The sequence below is a fragment of the Panulirus ornatus genome, chromosome 6 (genome assembly GCF_036320965.1).
Source record: "Panulirus ornatus isolate Po-2019 chromosome 6, ASM3632096v1, whole genome shotgun sequence".
NCBI classification, from domain to species: domain Eukaryota; kingdom Metazoa; phylum Arthropoda; class Malacostraca; order Decapoda; family Palinuridae; genus Panulirus; species Panulirus ornatus.
The window spans coordinates 50,084,309-50,102,219 of record NC_092229.1 but is presented as its reverse complement, the minus strand read 5'-3'; the positions used below and the strand labels follow the sequence as shown (position 1 = coordinate 50,102,219).

At 50.7% G+C, this 17,911-nt stretch overlaps 1 protein-coding gene across 2 annotated transcripts in view; it reads left to right on the top strand.

The window, feature by feature from the left end:
• The window catches only part of Fs (Follistatin), a 267,994-nt gene that overhangs the window by 177,334 nt on the left and 72,749 nt on the right, over positions 1 to 17,911 (top strand). For both annotated transcript variants that reach the window (XM_071662923.1, XM_071662924.1), the window contains exon 6: positions 888 to 1,121. In XM_071662923.1, coding sequence (XP_071519024.1) covers positions 888 to 1,121 — 234 coding nt within the window. The remainder of the gene's footprint in view (positions 1 to 887; positions 1,122 to 17,911) is intronic.

Below are 17,911 nucleotides of genomic sequence, written 5' to 3'. Positions count from 1 at the left end.
GCCATTTTCAACTCATAAATCTGTCCTCCCCCCAACATATGTGACACAAAGCACATACTGCGCGCACACACACACACACACACACACACACACACACACACACACACACACTAATGACTCGACATACACTAAACAACCGCCCTTCCCCCCAACCCCGCCTTGAATTCCATCCCGCCAGTTATACACCCATCTGAAACTCCGCACCCCGAGGCATGTGAGTGACACCCTTTCGTCTGCTTTCTAGACACCACTCATTTCCTACAATACTGCGCACAAAGGTTCATCGTATCACAGGATCCGACTTGCCCAAAACGGATCATATTGAAGACTCTAAACACTTGCTGCTTAGCTGTCCAGCGCTCGCCTCACACAAACACGTCACGACACTTCGTGACCCCTGGTACCGGCCGGGAGACATGGCCAGCTTCCTATGCGCTGCGGGAGCTTTATAAATGGGGATCCTGGGACAACAAAGTTAGCATATATGTAGCGAGGTAGCTCCTGGAACAGACGAAGAAAGACTTCATTCGCTTACTTCCATTCTCTAGCTGTCATGTGTAATGCACCGAAACCACAGCTCCCTGTCCACAACCAGGCCCCACAGACCTTTCCGTGGTTTACCGCAGGCACTTCACATGCCTTGGTTCAGTCTATTGACGGCACGTCGACCCCTGTATACCACATCCTTCCAATTCACACTATCCCCTGCATGCCTTTCACTCTCCCGCATGTTCAGGCCCCGGTCACGTATATGTGTATGCATATGGGTTGTGTGTATAAACATGTATGTGTGTGTATGTATAAATGTGTATGTATGTGTATGTATAAAGGTGTATGTCTGCTCAGGAGGTTGAGGTGAGTAATGTTGTCATGTTGGTCGCCTACAGACGATGCTTCGTGTGGGGAGGTGCGATGCTGGCGCGACCAGCGCTGCCTGACGCACGACGCCACGGGTCGGCCGCAGTGCACGTCGTGCAGCTCCCTCGACTCCTGTCGGCCCTCCTCCCGCCCCGTCTGCGCCTCCGACGGGAGGACGTACCCTTCCTGGTGCGCTTTCAGACATGAGGCTTGTCGCTCCGGGCGGGCCCTCACTCCGACTCTGCACCATCACTGCACCGCAAGTGAGTACCGTGTACTGTACCGTTCTTACCACCGTACCATATGGTACCCCGAGGTGGTGTAACGTCTTTGTTGTACCTTTCCTGCCACTGTACCTTCATGGTACCATAGGGTACCCCAAGAGGTAGCTTTTCTTCATGTAAACCCTCAGCGATGAACGAGGTAAGTACAGATAATTTTGTCCTTGAGAGTTTACCACTATACCTGCAGACGAGTTTGCCAGTATACATGCAAGACGAGGAGGTTTACCAGCGTCGCCAGGGGCGTTTTGACTTCCTCCTGGTTTACGATGGCTGGTGTGTGTGTGTGTGGGTGGGGGGGATCTGTGGTCGCCATCTGGAGGCTGTGACCTCGACCTCGAGGCGTCATATGAGAACGATAGGTCTCAAAAGGAGAGAGGGTTCCTTCCTTAGAGACTCGGCTTTTACACTGACGTGGGCGTCAGGTCCAAGGCTAGGCCTTCATACCTAAGGGGTTGCAGCGCTCTCGTGCGTAAGGTCCGCCCCCTTTCATTTGAAGGGCCCGGCTATGCATACCTTAGTCACGTTTCCCCAAACGCTTGCACGGTGCTTGGAGGGGCGTTGGTTGGTTGTGCAGTCACTGAGCATATGGTGCGCCTCGTATTTATACCCGGATTCTTCCGTGACGTCCTTACCCGACAAACGACGGCGCTCTACGAGGGACGCCCTTCGTACATCGTAGCAGTTGTACCTCAGGTGCTCCGTGTGTACTTGCAAAAACCACTGGGTAAAGAACTAGAACGTTAGCGACCTCACTGCCGCCTGATATGCCGACGTTTTGTCTGTCTGTGCCAAAGGCCTGTATCGTCTACTGCCAGCCAGCCTTGGCACTCCGCATTCAGGGAAAGAGTTCGTCTGGCGAAGAGGTGGTTGAGGGAATAACAGTTGTGTGGAGGGGAAGGAGGGAGGACGAGCTTAAGTATGGGTAGAGAGGGAGCAAGAATACAAGGCGTGGTTCCAGGGGCGTGTCCAGGGAGATGGAGCTCCACTGAGAGGAACGTCAGACGAATAGAAGGAGAGAGAGAGAGAGAGAGGAAGACGAACATGTACTGGTGGGGATGGGAGGTGGCAGTGGTGATCGTGTCGATGATAAGGTTAAATACCATCCAACTGAGATTGCCCAGAGGGGCCGGGAGGGGAGAGGAGCAGTTACTCCGCTGCATCTGCCCAAATACGGCAGCCCCCACGCCGTGTGAGGGGGTGAATATGGGGCCTTTTTGTATAGGAGGAGCAGCAGGTCAGAGATGATTCCACGAGATATGGTTTACTGCCATACCGAGGATGTTTGATGCTGGTCGGGCGGCGCGTCGCGAATATTGTGGAAAATGGGGAATGATTGAGGATCCTTTATTTGAAAGGGGTACTTTAAGGGTCTCTTTAGGGGAGTTTTTGGTGCCCTAGGTATTACAGGAGGTAAAGCTAATGCTAGAAATTGGTGGTTTATGGAACAGACTCAATAAATATTGATGAAGGGTGATGAGAGGAGCGAGAGTGTTGGCTGAAGATGAGTGCTGGGCGGGGGAGTGGTCTCCTTGCAAGAGATTGTCGATGCTTCCCATTCGTATTCGTAAGAGCATCCAGGGGGGAGGGGGGGGGGGTAGTATGTGCTTCCTCCCCTCCTTCAAGTGTCTTAGTTGCTGTAGGGGGCGAAGGGAGGGGGGAGTGGGGGGGGGGGGGTTGAAACTAGAAGCGACGTTCGGGAAAGAGAAGGTCCGTTCGTCAGAGATACGGGAGGAGAATGTTGTAAAATTATTCTCATCGTGTCCGTATGAGGTCGTAGGGTTTGTGGTTCCTGGAAGACGGCGTTGATATCGTCAGTAAAATAAGGTAGGATAGGCGAAGGGGGGGAGGAAAAATTAAGGCCTCTGGGACATGAGCGTGGTCCACTGGTCGCTTTGCTTGGGGGAAAAGAGGTAAAAAAAAAAAAAAAAAAGCATCAGAGATGGGAAGCTAAAAAGAAGGAAATTTGACGAGAAGAGCCGGAGGCTAAGTAACTTTTGACGGAGGAGTTTGGGACTCTGGTGACAGGTTAGGGACAAGGTCTTCTCCCAAGTCTTTCTTACAACCTGATTCTGGAAGCAAATTTCCTTCTGGATAATATTCATATCGAGATCTTTAAGAATGAATGGCATGCACGGATGTTTCTTTGGTAGTTACTGGAAGCAAATTTGAAGTCGAGAGTGAGCAGAGAATTCAGATGGATGACCGGGGGTGGTGATGCACAGATCCCACGTCACAGAGTGAGATGGCATCTTGCAAAAAGGGATGAGTTATGTTTGTGGTAACCACTTATGAGGCTCGGGGAAGAACTGATTTGAAGTCTCGAGCTGTTAATATTGGGACTTAGTGGGGGAAAAGCTCACCATGTGTGAGAATGGACTTTGGTCTTATGTAAGATTCCCCCCCCCCAAAAAAAATAAAAATGATAAGCTTGAGAGTGTGGTAGGGCGCTGAGCAAGACAAGCTGGAAAAGCCAGCTTAGGACGGATACAAAGTCCTTTGGTTCATTACGTCTCAACGAAGAAGGGCTACCTTGAGCACTGGGATATGCTCTCTCTCTCTCTCTCTCTCTCTCTCTCTCTCTCTCTCTCTCTCTCTCTCTCTCTCTCTCTCTCTCTCTCTCTCTCTCTCTCTGAGCCTGTGTTGAGCTGCTATATTGCTTAGCGAACGTATGAAACACTTCAGGTCCTCGGAGTCGAGGTTTAGAAGCAGAGGGGGAGACGATTGGAACGGCTCTTGAGCGCGACTCCTGACGAAGCGTCGATTTGATGAGATCGTCGATCACCGAGAGAGAGAGAGAGAGAGAGAGAGAGAGAGAGAGAGAGAGAGAGAGAGAGAGAGAGAGAGAGAGAGAGAGAGAGAGTGTCGATAGGTGAGAGATGGTAAGGTAAGACAGGCCGTTCTAGTAAAGCTGCTTTCCAATAAGAAGCTAATAGATATATATATATTTTTTTTTTACTGTCAAACTGCTTTGAGAGGCACGCGCTTGGAGACGAAGAATGAAAACTGCCAGCGGAACTGGTGTTCCTGGCTTGGCTGAGTGTTTTTTTTTACCGTAAGGTGTGTGTGTAGGTGTGTGTGTGTGTGTGTGTGTGTGTGTGTACGTGGGTGTGTAACTTAGTAGTATTCATATTGCTTTTTGACATGAAAGGAAGTCTTGTGTTGACGGTAGAGGGAGCATGTCTTGTCTTGGGCCAGGGTTGAAGGAAGGATGTATACTCGCCAATCTGGATAGTTAATGGGAGGCCCCTATCCCTATCCATGACATTCCAGGGGCTCTGGACGAGACGAAGAGTCCGTCCTCCCTAATCTTCCGTCCTTAGAATTAATAGACGGGTGTGGGATTTGGTTAGGGAGGTCTAGAAAACGGAGGGTTGGGGAGAGAGAGAGAGAGAGAGAGAGAGAGAGAGAGAGAGAGAGAGAGAGAGAGAAAAGGACAGGTCACAGGGACGAGGCGGTAATTAGAAGATCATAGAGACGGAGAGAGAATGATAATGTGGAGGCTTGTTGTGGGGGAAGGGAAAGGTCAAGTGTGTTAGGGCGCCCCCCATTCCCCCCCCCCTCCCCTAGGATGGTCAGGAATGCGGAATGGTCCCGTGGATGAGGCGTGTGTGTGTGTGTGTGTGTGTGTGTGTGTGTGTGTGTGTGTGTGTGTGTGTGTGAAGCCACTGGATGAGGTCCCCCGATTCTTCTTGGAAGAGTCGAAACGTTTCAGACTTGCAGGGTCGAGGGAGTCGTAAAGACCACACATAGAAAACAGGATCTTGAGCATGCCGCCACAACTTGGATCAGAGCGGATGACGAGTGATGACGATCCAGGTGTTGTCTACAAGTTGTGAGGGGGGGAAGGGGAAGACTAGGTGGAGTGTTATAGTGTGTTCTACAGGTGCGAGGTCGGGAGGTAGGTAGGTAGGTTGCTAGGCAGGCAGGTGGGTTGTGTCTAGGTCGTTAGGAAGGATGGATGATCTAGGTTTAAGATGGAAGGCTGAAGCTTGTGCATGGAATTTATACATATATGACAGGCGGACACTACTACAGTGAGTGTTCATGTGGCCGGAACTGGGGTGAGTGTCGTCTGCCTGGCTGCGACAGAAGGGGTAATAGGGAAACCCCCTCCCCCTGACGTCGATGCGAACTTCCACAGACTGATCTATTCGGGGTTACAGTGAGAGCAAAGCATTATCTACATGTAGGAAACATCTTTTGACTTGACCTGTTTAGATGGAGGAAGGGAGGGAGTTCCCATGTAGTCAGGTTCAGACAGCAGAGCGAGATGTAGGAGGCTTCAGTGAGGAGTCGTTCTTGCTCCTTGACCCACCAGCGTAACTCAGGGACCAGCCAGCCAGTGGGGGTATAGATCTAGACATGAACACGTCCACCTTCGCCCGAACCTCAAGCAAGTCAGCGCGAGCCGCCAGAGGCCTTCACACAGGCAAGAAGCCAAAAAGTGTCAGATGTTCCCATTGCACTTCTGTGTGTGTGTGTGTGTGTGTGTGTCCCCTTCGTCAGTGGCCAAGTCCTCTGGCCTGCAGAGCACAGAGGACTCGAGGTGACTTTAAGACATATCATCTCGAGGGAAGTAAGTAGGTGTGTGTGTGTGTGTGTGTGTGTGTGTGTGTGTGTGTGTGTGTGTGTGGTAGACCAGAAGAACCACGAGTGAGAGTGTAGGGGAACAGTTGAATGACTGCTGAAGCATTTTTGGTACCACTGCTTGCGCGTTGCTGGGACCAGTGTTGATGTATTGTTGGTACCAATGTCAGTGGCTGCGTGGGCTGTACTTCTGTCTGTGTTGATTGATACCACTACCCGTGTGCTGTTGGTACTACTGCTCATGTGTTGTTTGCACCACTGGTTGGGTATTGTGGGGTACCCGTGCTGATGTGCTGTTCGTTCCACCGCTGGTGTGTTGCGGGTATCGCCGCCGATGTGTTGCTGGTATCGCCGTTGGTGTGTTGCGGGTATCGCCGCCGATGTGTTGCTGGTATCGCCGCTGGTGTGTTTGCTGGTATCGCCGCTGCTGTGTTGTGGGTATCGCTGCTGATGTGTTGCTGGTATCGCCGCTGCTGTGTTGTGGGTATCGCCGCTGATGTGTTGCTGGTATCGCCGCTGCTGTGTTGTGGGTATCGCCGCTGATGTGTTGCTGGTATCGCCGCTGATGTGTTGTGGGTACCGCCGCTGATGTGTTGCCACCGCTGTATCGTGATCTGTGCCGACCATCGAACACCTCAGCCGACCATCGAACCCCTCAGCTCCCAGGCAGACAATCACACACACTTGGCCAACAGGAGACTTGGCCAACAGGAGACGCGGACCCACAGACATTTGGCCAACAGGAGACTCGGACCAACAGACACTTGGCCAGCAGGAGACGCGGACCCACGGGTGGCTGTGGCCACCCCCCCATAAGACCCCCACCTCACACTCCTGGTAGGGGGGGCCACCCCCCCCCCCCCCCCCATTCCTTATCAGCCACCAACCCACAGCTACGCCCCCGACACCACACACGCACCGACGCCCACGGATCGAACCCGTGTCATGTGTGCCACACTCCTCTCACGAGACCCGCTCGCCACACCTACACACACACACACACACACACACACACACACACACACACACACACACACACACAAATACACACACACATGCACACTGCAAGTCCTACGATTAAGTCTCCCATCCTCCCCACAGACTCAGCTCTCTCTCTCTCTCTCTCTCTCTCTCTCTCTCTCTCTCTCTCTCTCTCTCTCTCTCTCTCTCTCTCTCTCTCTCTCTCTCTCTCTCTCTCGCCGACATTATAACTCCCAGTAGTTTTATTTCACTGGGTTGTGGGGCGAAAGGATAAGGTCGAACAGGGGAGAGAACAAGGTCGAACAGGTGAAGGGAACGAGGTTGAACAGGGGAGGGAACGAGGTTGAACAAGGGAGGGAACAAGGTCGAACAGGGGAGGGAACGAGGTCGAACAGGGGGAGGGAACGAGGTCGAACAGGGGGAGGGAACGATGTCAAACAGGGGAGGGAACGAGGTCGAACAGGGGAGGGAACGAGGTTGAACAGGGGGAGGGAACGAGGTCGAACAGGGGGAGGGAACGAGGTCGAACAGGGGAGGGAACGAGGTCGAACAGGGGAGGGAACGAGGTCAAACAGGGGAGGGAACGAGGTTGAACCGGGGAGGGAACGAGGTTGAACAGGTGAAGGGAACGAGGTTGGACAGGTGAAGGGAACGAGGTTGAACAGGGGAGGGAACGAGGTCAAACAGGGGAGGGAACGAGGTTGAACAGGTGAAGGGAACGAGGTTGAACAGGGGAGGGAACGAGGTCAAACAGGGGGGAACGAGGTTGGACAGGGGAGGGAACGAGGTCAAACAGGGGAGGGAACGAGGTTGAACAGGCGAAGGGAACGAGGTCGAACAGGGGAGGGAACGAGGTTGAACAGGGGAGAGAACGAGGTCGAACAGGGGAGGGAACGAGGTTGAACAGGTGAAGGGAACGAGGTCAAACAGGGGAGGGAACGAGGTCAAACAGGGGAGGGAACGAGGTTGGACAGGGGAGGGAACGAGGTCAAACAGGGGAGGGAACGAGGTTGAACAGGCGAAGGGAACGAGGTCGAACAGGGGAGGGAACGAGGTTGAACAGGGGAGAGAACGAGGTCGAACAGGGGGAGGGTACGAGGTCAAATAGGGAGGGGGTATTGCTACTACTCCCCCTCACCTCCTCTCCCCGGGGAATCGTGAATGGGGGGAGAGGGGGCAGAGAAGGGGGAGTGGAGGGAGGGGAGGTTCCTGGAGCTAACCACACTGTGCCATCTTTGCCTCCCGTGTCAACAGGATGCGATGCGCCAGGTGTGCGTGTGTGTGTGTGTGTGTGTGTGTGTGTGTGTGTGTGTGTGTGTGTGTGTGTGTGGGACGCCTCCTGGCGGCCACCAGGTGTGTAGCAAGCGATGGTTGGGGGGGGGGGGAGTGTGCCCCCCCCCCCCCACCACACACACACACAAACACAACCATGACGACATAAGCACCACCCCCCCCTCTCCCTCCCTCCCCTCCTCTCCCCCTGGTAAACCCCCCTCCCCCACGGGTGTAAGGGATGGTGAGGGGATGAGGGGGAAGGGGGGGATGAGGGGGGTTGTTGTTGTGTGTGTGTGTGTGTGTGTGTTCAAGGTAGCGTACCCAAAGCGGTTACGCCATCGTTCGCGGAGATGCGTTAGTTAAGTTACCGTGGGCCCAAGCGCTTTGCGTCAGGGCCGTCGATCGTGTGACGTGGGCGTTTCACCACAGCACTTTAAAATGGGGGAAGGGGGGGCCTTTTATTTTTCTCTCTCTTTTTTTCTTTCTTTCCTTCTTTTTCAACGCCCGATCTGCTTGAGGTGTTCAGTGGGTCCAGGCGGGGTTGGTGGTGGTTGGCTGTAAGGTGGACGGACGGACACAAGACGCACGCAGGACCTGCCTTAGCGTGGGCCAGTAGGCTCTCTCGATGTGTCCTCAACTTCTTACGTTGTTCTCTCTCTCTCTCTCTCTCTCTCTCTCTCTCTCTCTCTCTCTCTCTCTCTCTCTCTCTCTCTCTCTCTCTCTCTCTCTCTCTCTCTCTCCACAAACCAGGTTTATTATACCATCGTACATCTTTTGAAATCACAAGAGCTCTCTTTCTTTTTTATTTTTGGTCATGTCTTTATCCTTTTTCTTTTTTCGTGTCTGTATCTTTATTTTTTTGTTCGTGTCTTTATCTTTATTTTTTATTCGTGTCTTTATCTTTATTTTTTGTTCGTGTCTTTATCTTTATTTATTGTTCGTGTCTTTATCTTTATTTATTGTTCGTGTCTTTATCTTTATTCAATGTTCGTGTCTTTATCTTTATTTATTGTTCGTGTCTTTATCTTTATTCATTGTTCGTGTCTTTATCTTTATTCATTGTTCGTGTCTTTATCTTTATTCATTGTTCGTGTCTTTATCTTTATTCATTGTTCGTGTCTTTATCTTTATTCATTGTTCGTGTCTTTATCTTTCTGTCTCATTTCGTTCTAAGGAGGAAGTTTCCTGTTGTGACTTCCGCGAGGACGGGCGCTTGCCCTCACTACCGTGTGCTACCTCATTCCCTATCCTGTTCGACCTCGTTCCCTCCCCTGTTCGACCTCGTTCCCTCCCCTGTTCGACCTCGTTCCCTCCCCTGTTCGACCATGTTCTCTCCCCGTCTCGCTTTTTGACATCTTTCCTTGAACCGCTTGTCACCCTTATCTTGTCCCATCCAGCAATATTTAAGGCTACAGGTGCCCATATTCGTCCTCACTCCATGTAAATTTCACAAAACCTTTCATTACACTTCCCTAGTTCCTGGCTGCTAAACTCCACATCCCAATTCGTTACCAAAACTTTTCTTTGTGTTTAGTTACCACGATCATGTCGCTTCTTTGAGTCTGGTCTCATTTCTGCTCTTTTTTGCTTTCTCCTTTGAAGCACAAACTCACACCGAAGCATAGCATGATCACTCTCTGCAGTTTCGTATATGATATTGTCAACATCTAAGCTACTCTTTGCAGTGATAAGGTCTTGTATTAACGGTGCATTAGTCCATCTGATCCTAAAGTGCTCCTTTGATATATGCTGGCTTGGGAAATTGGGAAGATTTTCCTGTATATACATACTCTCCAAGAACTTGTGTCTCCTTGACTATCTACCTCCATAAGAACCTATATTTTCCCCAGTCTCTGGCTACGTAACTTTAATCCTCCATTGCCATTACTTTCCCGTGTATAAGAAGCCTTTCTTTCCCTGATTTCAAGTGCCATCCAAATTGTTTCCTTGTTTTCATCGCGTATTTGTTCCGGTTCGTTAAGGCTCCGTGGAGGGTTATGTATGTAATTACCGGCACCACGATGCACTTTTTTTCTCCTGCCCTACGGGTATAGTCTTCCCATTATGTCATGTTTCAGTGGTCCGTCTTCCATTATACACTGAACCTTGAGGTTGTCTCTCACGAAGAGAGCCAGGCCTCCTCCTGCTTTGTCTTCTCATTTTCTCGTTGTTGTCACATACCCTTCTGGTCAGAACAGGTGAGATTTTATCTCCATACTGACTGTTATCCATCGCTGTGTGTGTGTGTGTGTGTGTGTGTGTGTGTGTGTGTGTGTGTGTGTGTGTGTGTGTGTGTGTGTGTAGAAGACAAAAATCCCGCCACTCCACCTCAGCACGTACCCTTTTCAAAGATGCGCCTTATTTACCTGCACTGAAATAAGCTACACCAATCTGATGATTATATACAGTATATCGGTGAATGTCACCCCCCCTTAACACAGTGTAGTAACCCACACCACTCCAGTCCAGGAGCCGAGTGGTGTTCACCACAGCGCGGCGACGGTACGATGGAACGAAACGGTGTCGGTGGTGAGCGGGCTGAACCAGGTCATGTAAAGGGCTTGTAGTTCAAGGCCCTGGTTGTGTGTGAATGGTAGCCTTTCTGACGTCCGTGCACGGTACACGACAGGTAACACGAGCGGTGGTGGAAGGGGTGTGGGGGTAGTGCATGTGAAGGACAAATAACTGGAGACCTGATGGTCCATGACAAGGTTGTCTGCTTATCATGACCTGAAATTTGGTACAAGGTCGAGGGAGAATGTGTGCAAGTGAGGCACCGCTGTTTGCCCTTTTTCCTCGTCTAAGATGGACCTTCCAGCCCGCGTCAGGACCCCTGTAGGGTGTGTCAGGACCCCTCCAGCTTATGTCAGGACCCCTCCAGCCTCTGTTCGGAGCCCTCTGGCCTATCTCAGGAGCCCTGCCTGCCTACCAGCTGACAGTCAGAGTCTCTCTCTCTCTCTCTCTCTCTCTCTCTCTCTCTCTCTCTCTCTCTCTCTCTCTCTCTCTCTCTCTCTCTCTCTCTCTCTCTCTCTCTCTCTCCCCCCCCCTCAGCACTTCCCTTTCTTTCTTGACATGTAAACCCGCCCCCCATCCTCCCCTTGCTGGCATACCCATGGTCCTTCTCCATCCATCACTATCCTTGCCGTCCCTCCCCTCCCGTCCTATGGTTCCTGCGGTGTCAGGGCTCCTAGTTGGGGGGAGGGGAGGGAGGGGGCGCTTGGTTCTCCTGAGGCCGTTTCTTTCAGGGAGAAATGTTGTGTACCCGTCGGGGTCCCTACCCTCCCGTGTCTCTATTTCCTCACCTCCCATTATCATTCCTTTCCCCCTCCCATGCATCTTATGTCCCTCACCTCCCATTCTGGGACTGTTCAGCACAATCCACCGCCCCTTAGCTTTCACCACAACAATCTCTCCACCTTCCCCTGTCAAGACTCGGGGAAGGCGAGGCGCCGCAAGATTGACAGGGAGGGAGGGGCTCTTGACGGGTCGGCTGTAGAGAGAGGGTCGGGTTCGACAGAGTTCACGGGGTCCTGCTGCTGGCGTCGCTGGTCAGGTCATGGGGAACCGGCCCTCGGAGGCCCAACACTGCCTTCAGGGGTGGTGAGAGCCCGGCCATAGGGCTGAGCCAAGCCTTTTTGTCCGATACGAACCTGAAACAGCTTTTGGCTGGGATGTACCCATACCACCGTCATCCGTCTTTGTGACGTCGCCGGGTCTTCCCGTCTCGTCCCTCAGTCCATCCTTCCAAGTATTTCTGTTTCCTGATCTTGAGGACCTAGATGAAGGGACGACACCGACCTTCAACCTAAAGTCCTGCGAGATAGATAGATAGAAAGTCCCGCCGTGATGGAAGGGCGTCGATGGAGGTTGGGCAAGCAAGCAGACGATTTCTGCGCTCCGTCGTCTGAAGCAGAACCAGACCTTCCATGTCCATCGGAGGGCGTCGTGTTTCCAGAAATTCCAGTAGATTTAATGGCTGACAGATTTGACGTGGTCCTTCCAGCTTAGTTCGTTCGTCCGAAGTGACACTGAGAAGCTTGGTGGGCCAAGCATCATGGAGTGGGTTGAGGCCTGCTTTGACAGTATGGGATAGGAGAGCGTTTAAGTCCAGGTCGATGTGGATGACTTGGTATGGGGGACGTGGATGTAGTATACAAGCATAACCTATTTTCATATGTGTGTGTGTATTTGTCTGTGTATTTGTCTGTTCCCGTTTGTACGCTTTAGCGCTTGTAGTAATTGCGCGCGTGTTCCCATGAACTCCGCCTGAAAGTGGTAACATCGCGAGCAAGGAGTTGGGTTCGACGAGGCGAAAAAAACACAGCTTCGTCGAAGACCCACCTCGTCCTAAAGAAGGACGCCTTACCTTGCTCCTGCAGAGCAGATACACAGATAGATACACTGAGCATTTGATTCTCCGGATCTTTCAACACTTGACGGTATCTGAATTAGGAAAATCTCCATAAAAACGAGTTTGTTTTTTTTCACCCCACGTCCACTGTATGCGTCACGTGCATCGAATCTACGGTGGTTTTGTAAGCACATCGTATATCCGTTCTGGTGTCCCTTTAACCTATGATGGTCCACAGTCAACGCAGCTGTTCATCCTTCCCTGGCTTAGGTCATTGTGTGTATGTGTACATAAAGCATAAATGAGATGACCTTAATTAGGGCATTTCGTTGCCCTTGCCATCTCAGCAAGCATAGAAAGAGGAAGAATGTGAAGAAAAAGAAAACCTGCTTTTAGGGCAAACACATGTATCTATCACCCTAGTCGACATTTGACAGCTTTGTAAAGTTCGTCTCGTAGTTTTATTGTGTACAACTTCAAAGGTCAGTCATTTCTGGGTTGATGGCGTGATAAGCCAATTCTCATCGTATTGAAAAAAAATCTTCCTAGACCCAGATGGGCATCATGAATTTCGAAATGATCAATACGACTCGTGTTGTCTCGGTTCGCGTGAATGTCAAAACAAATTTCCTGATGAATCCGGTAGCCTCACGTTATGATAATTTCCATCGAAGTATGAAATTAGTATAGAATTCATAATAACAAATGACAGGAAATGTCGCTTAGCAATCGATATATTACAATATGATAAAAGTATGGCTACCAATGTGAGGCGAGACCAATGGGCATTTCTCAAAGTCTTTCGTCCGTTGTGTCATATTGTGTCGCGCAAAAAGTGGTAAGATACTATTTTTACCGTGAGTACATACACCAGGTAGAAGTATTTTGCTAATGTTAACACTTAACACCAATTTTCTTGCTTATGAGGTCAGGAAGAGGTCTTGGCCGACCAAGGAATCGTATTTTTATCTTAGATACATAATTCTTTGGGATGCTTATGGTAATCTTAGTAGGCATATGAGGAACATGTTTCAATAATGCCATATATGTAGCATAAGGGAATAATGCTCGTTTCGGACGTGCTCATCCTAGAGATCACATATACGAAGACCCACAGCCGGTACTTTTTGCAAGACACTGTCACTGCCCCTGGGGAGAATGACGTCACCTACAATATGTTCCTGGTTCCTGAAACCACCCGCGTCCTGCGAAGTTTTTTATTTTTCTAAACCATATTATCAACTGATTGAGAAACAAAATGGAAATTGAAAAATCGTTGAGATTTTGAACTCCGATAATCTAAACACCTGGGTTGGGTGTGATCCGGCTGGGGATGCCCTGCCCTGCCACAGGACTCGAACCGAGCTCCCTTGAGATGTCGCACGAATCGAACAAAGAACACCCACCCTATGTCCCGAATACCCCCTCCCACCTCCCTTCCCTCATCCTCCATCCCCACTCGCCACCTCTCCCCTCATAACTCTCTCCACCACACTCTCTCCCCCCCCCCCCCCCCCAGCGACACCACACACCATCCTCCTCCTCCTCCTCCTTCTGCTGTTGCTGTTCCTCCCTCTTCCTCCCCCCCCCCCCTCACCCACACCCACAGCCACACGGGCACTACACCACCCGTCGTCATGAACCTCCTGTTCCTCCTGCCGGGGGTGCTGAGGCGACCGCACCAGCTTCCAGAAGGAGACGTGACCAGACCAGACCCTTCGTCAGCGTCTCCGAGGGCACCGCCACCACCACCACCACACACCATCTCTTCGTTTTCTTCCCAGGTTATGCAACCATTCATCACCCAACCCTTCCTCAATGAAAAAAAAGATAAATAAATGGCAATGACATTAAACACACGTGTGAAATTCAGGCGTATTTTCGCACATTTCCGCATCCGGTGTGAGAGAGGATGGGGTTTGGTGGGAGGGGACACCAGTTTGCGCAATCCACCCGCCCTTTTGTGACCCGGTTTTATGCAGGCGCTTGGCGTGTTTTGTTTGGTGGAGATAAGGGTTATGTTGTGGTCGGTGGCCAGAGTGGCGCACTTTCCCTCCCCCCATGAATCGCCCGCCCCCCACCCCCAGATCACTTAAAATATAAGAATATATATATATATATATATATATATATATATATATATATATATATATATATATATATATATATATATATATATACACACACACAGCGGGAGTCTCTCTCTCTCTCTCTCTCTCTCTCTCTCTCTCTCTCTCTCTCTCTCTCTCTCTCTCTCTCTCTCTCTCTCTCTCTCTCTCTCTCTCTCTCTCTCTCTGGTCTGTTCTGCCTCGTTGAGACCGGGGCCGTTTTCTCCTCTGGTCTGAGGGTGTAGCTGTGTGTGTGTGTGTGTGTGTGTGTGTGTGTGTGTGTGTGTGTGTGTGTGCGTGCGTGTGTGTGTGCTATTGGTCTAATGGTCTGTCTCATTCACTTAACCCCTTTTGCTGTTGGGCGGTTCGTTAACATCACTACCGCTGTGGCCAGGACTATGGCCCATCCTGACTCATGATCTATCTTGACTTGTCTATTCTTGCATATGATCTGTCCCAGCCAATGGTCCTAGCCGAGACTATGGTCTTTCCTGGTCTGTGGTCTATCCTGGCCTATGATCTGTCCTTACCCTAGTCTGTCCTGGTCTATGGTCTGGCCAGGACCATGGTTTATCCTTAGCTGTGGTCTTGGCCGGGGCTATGGTCTATCCTTACCTGTGGTCAGGCCTTTCCTATAGTCTGTCCCAGCCTACGGTCTGGCCAGGGGTTATGGTCTGTCCTGGCCAACAGAGGCCAGGCCATGGCCATGTGTATGGCCCCCTTCCCACACTCTGCAGCTGCAGAAGCTCCTGTGGTTCATTGCATCACAACCTCATCCTAACTCGACCCCCACCCCTCTACTTGATGATTCCTCCTCCCCCTCTCTCTCTCACTGTTGCCAGGTCAGGTCAGACCATCACGTGGCCTTCAGCAGGGCCAGCACCAGCCCACCACCCACCACCACCCACCACCCACCCACTAGAACCATTGGCCTAACCCCGCGAAATTTCATCACGAGATGCACCACAGATCGTCTTCAAATGGCGACCGTGTGTGTGTGTGCCTCCCCTTCTCGTTCCCTCCCGTCAAGCTCCATAAACCCACCCGCGTGTGCTCGCGCTCTTCAGCGCCGCAACTCCCGAAAAAACAATATCCGTTGCACTTGATTTACAAAAGCGGTTATGTAAATTATTCCCCTCCCCCCCCAACCCCCACCCCCTTCAACCCCTCGTTGGAGTTGGCGATCGTTACTGCTCTACCCCCCCCCCCCCTCCCTAATATTTTTTCTTTCGCAGAAAGATTCGCAAAAATGGGCGAGTCGAGAGGTCTGAGGGAGGGAGGGGATTACACCCATTTCCTATTACAAGCCATAATGAGGTTTCCCACCAGAAGGCCGCCGTAAGCCTCTCCAGAGACCCCCGTCACATGAATCTTGGCCCAGACGCCCGTAATTAGGACTTTCCAGGAAGCGACAACACCACCAGCACCCGCCACACCCCGCCAACATAGCTGACGTGGGGGCCGCCCCTCCTCACCGCCACCGCCGCCGCTCCTCCTCCTCCTCCTCCTTCACCACCATAGGCACCTTCAACGCCGCTTGTCACCGTCCACTGCTGCTGTTGCTGACACCACCACCACCACCACAACACCGACTCTCTCTCTCTCTCTCTCTCTCTCTCTCTCTCTCTCTCTCTCTCTCTCTCTCTCTCTCTCTCTCTCTCTGCCACGAGACGGCGACCTCCTGAACTTTCCAGGAAGCGAAAAAAAACAAAAAAACTCCCACCGCTCACGCCGGTCCCTGGAGGTTCCCCCTGTGGGACAGACAGACAGATAGTAGATACAGACGGGCGGGACAGACAGGTGGAGGATACAGGCGGGTGGTGTAGACAGACAGGTGGAGGTTGCAGACGGGTGGGACAGACAGGTGGAGGTTGCAGACGGGTGGGACAGACAGGTGGTGGTTATAGATGGGTGGGACAGCAGACAGGTGGTGGATACAGGCGGGTGGTGTAGACAGGCAGTTCAGACAGATGGATACAGACGGATGGAACGGGCAGGTGATACAGACGGATGGTGGGAACAGATGGTACAGACCGGTAAATACAGACATTTGGTACGGACAGGTGGATACAGACATATGATACAGTCTGCTGGAGACATATGTCACAAACAGGTGGATTCAAACGAATGGCACTGACTGGTAAATACAGGACTTATGGCACAGACAGGTAGATACAGAGTGGAGATACAGACAGGTGGATACAGACGGATGATACAGGCAGTTGGTACTAAGGCCTGGCTATCTGATCGGGGCCTGAACATGCAGGCCCCGAGCGAATTGGAACGATGTGGTATACCGGGGTCGACGTGCTGTCAATGGATTGAACCAACCTTCTAATTTCTTTACATGTCGTATGAATTTGTGGAATTGTTCCGGGTGATGTATACAGCTGTGTGTACAAGTGAACAGCATCTAGTGATGTACAATCGGTAAAAAAAAAAAAAAATGTATCTTCCCAGATGGGTCCGATCATTTTCGAAATGATCAATACGACTCGCGTTGTCTCGATCACCCTGGGTTGGTTAACGTAAATATGAGACAAGTTTCCATATGATTATGGGAGCTTCATATTACAGTAATTTCCATGGAAACAGGAAATTATCATGGCAAATGACAGGAAATGTCGCCAGCAGTTGATATATTATGGTGTCATGAAAGCAAGGCTACCAATGTGAAGCCAGAGCAATGGGTATTTCTCAGAATCCTTCGACCGTGGTGTCAAATTTTTTCACAGGGAAAGTGGTAAGATACATTCTTTTTTTCTTACCTTGTGCAGTGCATGTTGCAAGGTAAGCATATTCTCTATTTAGTATAGTGGTGGAGGATTTGTGTCTATGGTTACAAAGTTAAATACCAACTTGATAAATTCTCAAAGGTATTGGGTTGAAAATTTCAGAGAAGAACTTAACCTGGCCTTTGACACATCTCTTTGAGTGCGAGAGATTTTCCTGTTCGTTACTGTAAACGTTCCAGTAGTTTTCGTATGATAATTTTCCATTTAGAGTTTTTCATCTTTATGTCTAGGATGTCTGGCAGAACGGTGGTTCGCCTGAATTTACGAAGGCCTGAATGACTGGACGGTATATATATGACTGTTTAAGGAAATTTCTTTTGTGTATTTACGAAGACTTGAGAGTGGGAGAAAAAGACCGCCACATTTACATATAATAAGATTATTTGCTTGTCGGCCACCACGCCACCACCACCACCACCACATTCCCTCCCATGCGTTCGTGTCTTTTATCTATTTTCTTTTCCAGTCTCCCTTCCTCTTTTCCAGGCGCCGCCCCCATTCTCCTTTTCCAGTCCCACACTCCTCCTTTTCCAGCCCCAAAGAGAGCTCTTTCGCCTGTGGCCTGACTCGCCTTCCAACCCAAGTACACAAGAAGTACATGAATAGATAGATGAATGAAAATGAAAGGAAAAAATCCCAAGAAAACTAGATATTGAGGAAAATTGTGGGATT